This window comes from Calypte anna, chromosome 9 (assembly GCF_003957555.1).
Source record: "Calypte anna isolate BGI_N300 chromosome 9, bCalAnn1_v1.p, whole genome shotgun sequence".
Classification (NCBI taxonomy): domain Eukaryota; kingdom Metazoa; phylum Chordata; class Aves; order Apodiformes; family Trochilidae; genus Calypte; species Calypte anna.
In genome coordinates, this window is record NC_044255.1 from 12,210,095 (window position 1) to 12,217,031 (window position 6,937).

Genomic DNA, 6,937 nt, shown 5'->3' on the forward strand with positions numbered 1-6,937 from the left:
AGCAGGAGGAGAAACAATGTAGGTTTGGGAAATTTACAATTTTACCTGAATGAAAGAGACGCCGTAAAAAGAGAGAGACAGAGAAAGGGAGAGCCAGAGAAAGAGAGAGCGAGAGGGAGTAGAGAAAGAAAATAACAAAAAAGAGGAGAAACAACAACAAAAGTAGAAAGTAGAAAGTTCTCACCCACCTGCGTTTTGATGGGTGCAGAAAACAAGATTTATTTCAGAAACCTGATGGAGGGATAGATTCAGCTACCCAGAGAAATCACGGCTGGTGTTTAAAAATAAAATAAAATACACTCAGCACCTACCCTCGGAAAGCTTCAGTTTTAAACAAGCAGAAAACAACTTCAAAAGGGGAGGGTCCCTACAGGGCTTCTCTTTACAAAGCCTAAAAACTTGCCCAGTGATCTTAAAAATTCGGGATCACCAACAAATCGTCACTGCCATCATTATCAGAGTGCTGGAGAGAGAGGGACAGAGAGAGAAGTAGACCGGGAGACAAAAACACCCTAATAATAGCAAAAGATTTTTTTTTTTTTTCCTTAGCACACATTCACACAAAAAGATGCGCTGGAAATATTTTCATGGAGGGGAAGAAAAAAAAAAAAAAAGGCTTTATATGTAAAAAAAAAAAAAAAAGTTGGTGCTCCGCAGCCCTGTTTGTCAGGGGGATGTCAGGGCGCGCACAATACCTGCGATTGATGAGGCGGAGGAGCCAATCAGCACCGGGAGGCGGCCGCGCTCTCCCCTCGTTGGCGGGGCCGGGGGGAGTTACGCCGGGAAGGGGGAGCCGCCGCCCGCCAATGAGCGCCCACGTCCGCCCGCACGTCGCTCCGCCCCCGGCTCCCATTCATCAAGGGGGGGGACGGTGTCGTCTTTTCAATTCATTTATCTGCAGGAATGATTGCCGCTATCAGTCTCGCGTTCACCGCCCGGCTGAGGAGGTGAAAGTTTCTCCCCAGGAAGATAAACCGCAAAAGACAATATTGTGCATGATTTGCGCCTTTTTTTTTTTTGCAAAGCGAAAAAAAAAAAGGCCCCCCCCAAAAAATTCGGGGAGAGTGTGAGGAAGCTCGAAGAGGAGAGAGATACAAGCTCTCGGCCACTTTGCAACATTCCTATAGCCAAAAAAATAACTGAAGGAAGTTTCTTTTTGTTTTGTTTTGTTTTTTGTTTTTTGTTTTTGTTTTTGTTTTTTTGCTGCCCGTGTTGATCTCTCTCCGTTATTCTTATTTGCAGCCGGTTTATTTTTGAGCCCACCCCGCCCCCCCTCCCCACTTAAACCTCCCTGAAAAGTCAAAGCAGAAAGACAGTGACTATTTTTGGAGAACATTTTTATTCTTATTATTTGCAACTGCGAAGATCTCTTCCCTCCTTCCCCACCAACCTCTTTTTTATTTTTTTTCCCCTATTCCCCCCCCCCCCCTTTTTTTTCTTCCCCCTGCGCTGATGCCGAAAGGGGTGTTTTTGATGTGGTTGCTTTGGTGGTGATCGTCGCTGACTTTCCAAAGAGGGTGTTTTCGCTGCTGCTGCTGCTGCTGCTGCTTCTCTCCGCGTTGTGTGTGTGCGCGCGTGTTTTTTTTTTGGTTGCTGCATCGACGCTGGGAAGATGCTTCTGGATGCTGGACCGCAGTATCCCGCCATAGGAGTCACTACCTTCGGATCTTCTCGCCATCACTCCACGGCCGATGTCACGGACAGAGAAGTGGGGCTGGGGATCAACCCCTTCGCCGACGGCATGGGCGCCTTCAAAATCAATCCCAGCACCCACGAGCTGGCCTCGGCCGGACAGACCGCCTTCACCTCACAGGCGCCCGGCTACGCGGCGGCGGCCCTGGGGCACCACCACCACCCGACCCATGTCAGCTCCTACTCCAGCGCCGCCTTCAACTCCACCCGGGACTTTCTGTTCCGCAACCGCGGCTTCGGGGAGGCAGCGGCCGCCAGCGCCCAGCACAGCCTCTTCGCCTCCGCTGCCGGCGGCTTCGCCGGACCCCATGGACACACCGATGCCGCAGGACATATACTTTTCCCGGGGCTGCACGAACAAGCAACCAGCCACGCTTCTCCTAACGTGGTGAACGGGCAGATGCGCCTGGGCTTCTCCGGAGACATGTACGGCAGACCCGACCAGTATGGCCAGGTCACCAGCCCTCGCTCAGAGCACTACGCCTCGACCCAGCTGCACGGCTACGGCCACATGAACATGAACATGGCAGCCCACCACGGGGCAGGGGCCTTCTTTCGTTACATGAGGCAGCCCATCAAACAGGAACTCATCTGTAAGTGGATTGAACCCGAGCAATTGTCAAACCCCAAAAAGTCCTGCAACAAAACTTTCAGCACGATGCACGAGCTGGTGACTCATGTCACGGTGGAGCACGTTGGAGGACCCGAGCAGTCCAATCACATATGTTTCTGGGAAGAGTGTCCAAGAGAAGGGAAACCTTTCAAGGCCAAATACAAACTTGTAAATCACATCAGAGTCCACACAGGTGAAAAACCTTTCCCCTGCCCTTTCCCAGGCTGTGGCAAAGTGTTTGCCAGATCAGAGAATCTCAAAATACACAAAAGAACTCATACAGGTACAGTAACCTTCTCTGTAGCTTTTCTCTCTGCGTGTAGAAGCGCCAAGCGCCCGGGCGCGGGGCCGGGCCGGGGGGCGGCCGAGGTGCTGCTTGGCTGAGGGTCGAGCTTGGGAGGGGGAAGGCTATGGTTCAGGGCCACTGATTATTCCGGAGAGGCAGGCTCGGAGCTCCGCTGCAAATATATCTCGGTCACAGCCACGCCAGCATCAGTAACAAAAAGAAAATTATCCCTGCCGAGCCGGAGGGGAGAAAGGCAGGATTTGCTACTGGGATTGTTAGGGAGGGGGGGTGTGTGTGTAGCAACCTGTCCTGTTTAAATTTATAGGTTTTAATTAATTGTTGTTCGGCAGTTTTGACTGAGGCTCCGTGAGAAATTGTGCTAAATATTGCAGACAGCTCATTCGTTTCCTCTCTGCAATTCAGGGCTTGCTAAATATTTAATTCCTAGGAGCGATTTTAAATAAACTAAGCCCGACTCGTTAGTGTGTTATTGTTGTGCGGAGGGCAGGCGCTGGAATCCCTGAGAAGTTTTTCTCGTCGCGGGAGGTGGATGTGCAGCAGTCCCTGACTGGGAGAACTCTCTCCCCCTGCTCCAACCCCCGAGAGCCGAGCTCCAGCGGCCGCTTTCCCTATCGCTTTTGCAGAGGATTTCTGGGGCTGCTCTCGCATTGTATTCCCCGGCCGAATAATTTCCAGTATTACAAGAAAATACTGACGAGGGGGCTAGGGTGAGTGGGAGAGTAAAATAACAAGAGAATGAGCTGTGAGAACGGAAACTAGACAGTGAGTATCGTGTGTAAATACCACTACGTCTGCTCTCTCGCTTGGAGCATTGCGAGAAGGGAGAGTGCCTAGGGTAGGGGCTGCAAATGAAACTCGCCCGTACAGAGGAGAAATAATAATTAAAAAGTTACTTAGCACCCCCTTACTCCGAAATGAGCACTGAACAGGGGTCAGAGGCGCGGAGAAGACAGAAATAGAAACAAAATTTGGGGATTTGAGCCTCGCCTGAGTTAGAAAGTTGCAAACGCTTCAAATGGAGCCCTGGGCTTCGCTCCGGCCGTGCGACGGGGACAATGAGACCCAGCCTGCGCTTCTTAATCAGACCCGTTTCCCTCCCCCCCCCTTCCCTCTGCAATAGGTGAAAAACCATTTAAGTGTGAATTCGAGGGCTGTGACAGGCGCTTTGCAAACAGCAGCGACCGCAAAAAGCACATGCATGTGCACACTTCCGACAAGCCCTATCTCTGCAAAATGTGTGACAAGTCCTACACGCACCCCAGCTCCCTCAGAAAGCACATGAAGGTAAATGGAGGGCGCCCGGTGTGCGGGACTCAGACGCCGCCTCAGGCCTGCCCGGGGGAAGGGGCTGCGGGCCGGAGTGGCCGGGCCGTGGGGCGGCCCTGCTGAAGCGCGAAGCGGGGCCCGGGGCAGGCCGACTGCGGGGCTATGAGCTGCTGCGGCCCAGCCCCGGCCCCCAATCCGGCCTCAGACCCGCCGGGCCACGCCGCCCCCGCCCGGCCGCGCTCGGCCCCGGCCCCTCTGGGAAGGCCTTTTGTCGGTGCGGGGAGGGGCAGGGTGGGGGCAGCGCAAGAAGGCAGCCGATGGGCACTGCCCGGCCTTCCCCGCCGGGCCGGGACCGGGGCTGGAGCCGGGAGGGCGACCCCGGGGTTGGGGCCAGCGGGGAGCCCCGCGGGGATGCCCGAGCCTGGGGCTCGGCGCTGGGTCCCGTTGTCTGGAGCATCCCCAGACGAAGGCGAGCGCTGCCAGGGCCTCTGTCCTCTGCCGCGCTCTATTTCTGCCCGGGTTCTCTCTTGCAGGTCCATGAATCATCCTCGCAGGGGTCCCAGCCTTCTCCCGCCGCCAGCTCAGGCTATGAGTCCTCCACCCCTCCAACCATCGTGTCTCCATCCACAGAAAACCAGACCGCCAGCTCCTTATCCCCTTCCTCCTCCGCAGTCCACCACACGTCCAGCCACAGCACGCTTACATCAAATTTTAACGAATGGTACGTCTAAAACGCTAAAACAAAACAACAAAAAAACCACAAACCGAAACAAAACAAAAAAGCCCCAAGCGAGCAAGCAAATACCGTATTTAAAGACTCCAAAAATAATGAACACTTTGAAATCAGGATTTAAATGAGCAAACAAAAATAAAATGCTGCCAGTAGACCCAGAACTGAATAAAACGAAGAGTTAATTTTTAAAATTTTTGTTTTGTTTTCTTTCTTTCCCCCCCCTTATTATTTTTTTAATCCTGTTTATTAGTTGTGGTGGGTGTTTTTTTTTTAGTTTTTTGGTTGTTGTGGTTGGTGTTTTTTTTTTTTTGTTTATTTTGTGTTTTTTTTTTTAACCGTTCTGTTCCAAGGCTTGGTAGGCAAAGGGGTTAGTAGAATGCATAAGAAGACAAGGTTACCAGGGCAAATGCCAACTGCGTAGGGCTTTACTGGAAACCACTGATTAGAGATCTCCAACTGCATGTCTGCTCGGGCAGCGGCCTTCCCCCCATCCCCTCTTGTAAATACAGAATTATTAGCTTCAAAAACAAAACAAGAAAAAATTTACTGTTTGATTTTGTAAATAGTTATATCTCAAGTTGATTAAGGGGATATGTGGATTTGTGGTCTTTGCATATATGTGGGGGGAGGGGCGGGCGGGCGGGAGCGACGGCGGGGGGGCGGAGGTGGTGGGGGGGCAGAGGGAAGAGGTAGAAATTCAACTATTTGTACTGAATGGCAAGAATGTTCTAGTAAATGTGTACCAAAATGTGAATTACTTTGTATTATTACAGTCTAAACGTCGATCTAACAGAATATTATTGGTATTAATGTGCTTTTTGTATAAAGTGCAACATTTCGTCCCAAAGTCCAGTCTAAGTAGTGCAGTAAAATGTTGTTACACGTCCTGTCAAGAAATTCGTATAGTGAAAGCCTGGATCTGCGTGTCAAACTGTTACATTTGTTTATGTAAATTGATATTAAAAAAAAAAAAAAAAAAAAAAAAAAAAAAAAAAAATATAAACTATATCTGTCCATTGCTTTTGGCAAATACAAGAACATAATGTATATAAATCCTAATTTCCATATTTATCCGCATGTAAAGGTCCGGTTATACATGTTACAAGATATTCAATATTTATGGCTAGAAGAATTGGTATGTAAAATTTAGTTTACAGAACTGTTTGGTAACATTTCGTACCTTATTAAAGATTCTTAAATCCCATGAATTGTGGTAGGAATTCTTATTCGCTAAGTCAACCTGCTGCAACTCCAACTAGCTTTAGGATATTAGAATAAAACTGTCCCAGTTTTTCACTGCTTTCCATTATGTCATCACTAAAGCAGCGAAGGTGATATAAATGTGATAAATGAAAGGATCCCTGCTGGCATTACTATAGTGTGTAATTAGTATTTATATCAAAATTTATGAAACAAATTTTCGGCCGCAGTATAATTTAAATGACCTTTGCAGACATAGAATAACAACCATAAAAATAACAGAAATAGATTGCATAGGCTACATAAATATTAATGTGGGGAATTGTTACTTGAGAAGTGCTGCACTCCACTCCAACACTGCCCATGAATCTGCATAGACTGGGTTCTTGAATTAAATTAATTCGGATAACATGTATTAGGAGATTTAAAACAGAGGAGATTTTGGTTGCTATTTTAATTTAAGGCATTTATGACCATAACTAATTCTCCAGCAGTGGATTCATGACTTTCCTTGGGCCTTTTACTCCAAGAAGTACAGCACTGTTTCACGAAGGCCGTTGTTGTTGTGGTTGTTGTTGGGTATACTCTTTGGTTTGGTTTTTGTTTGAGGTTTTTTTTCCTTTCTCTTTTTTCCCCCTTCCCTTTTTTATTTTCTGATATTCCTTGAAACGTGATGTTAATTTAAATCAATTACTTCTTATGTTATGTTATTATTATTACTATAATTTTGCCAGTGTTAATAGCTTTCTGAAAAAAATAAATCTAGGGGCTAAGAATTATTTTATGTAATTTGATTATCTTTCTATCTCTTTTATTTATTTCTCATTTACTTAAGAAATTCGTTCCATTGGCTGGCGTTGATACAGTAAATTTGTAAATGAGAAGACAATATAAAAAATCTAAATTACTTGTGCTTAATGACTGTAGCAGAACGCCTTTTCTCTAAATCAGATTGTCTTCCTTGCAGTTTAGTTTGATAGATTTGCAAGCTGTACTGCTTCCACTAACTTAGCTACGGTTGTTGGAACTGTTGGGCTTTGTTCCTGGTTGTAGCTTGCATGATCGCCCCATTAAGCAGACAACATATCAACAGACAACACAAATCATGAGGTTGGCTAAAGCTGCT

The 6,937-nt window shown here is 47.7% G+C and overlaps 1 protein-coding gene across 1 annotated transcript; it reads left to right on the forward strand.

The window, feature by feature from the left end:
* The first annotated feature begins 1,420 nt into the window (after window positions 1–1,420).
* Window positions 1,421–5,138, forward strand: ZIC1 (Zic family member 1). The gene is made up of 3 exons (XM_030456164.1): window positions 1,421–2,588; window positions 3,733–3,896; window positions 4,412–5,138. The coding sequence occupies exons 1-3, from the start codon at window positions 1,613–1,615 to the stop codon at window positions 4,607–4,609; spliced, it is 1,338 nt and encodes a 445-aa protein (XP_030312024.1). The 5' UTR covers window positions 1,421–1,612; the 3' UTR covers window positions 4,610–5,138.
* The last annotated feature ends 1,799 nt before the right edge of the window (window positions 5,139–6,937 follow it).

What these genes read in the sequence shown, in the direction of transcription:
- ZIC1 (XM_030456164.1), top strand. Translation starts at nt 1,613, where the DNA reads ATGCTTCTGGATGCTGGACCGCAGTATCCCGCCATAGGAGTCACTACC. An exon ending in ACACAAAAGAACTCATACAG is followed by an intron (nt 2,589 to 3,732) that starts GTACAGTAACCT and finishes CCTCTGCAATAG; the next exon opens with GTGAAAAACCATTTAAGTGT. An exon ending in CCCTCAGAAAGCACATGAAG is followed by an intron (nt 3,897 to 4,411) that starts GTAAATGGAGGG and finishes TCTCTCTTGCAG; the next exon opens with GTCCATGAATCATCCTCGCA.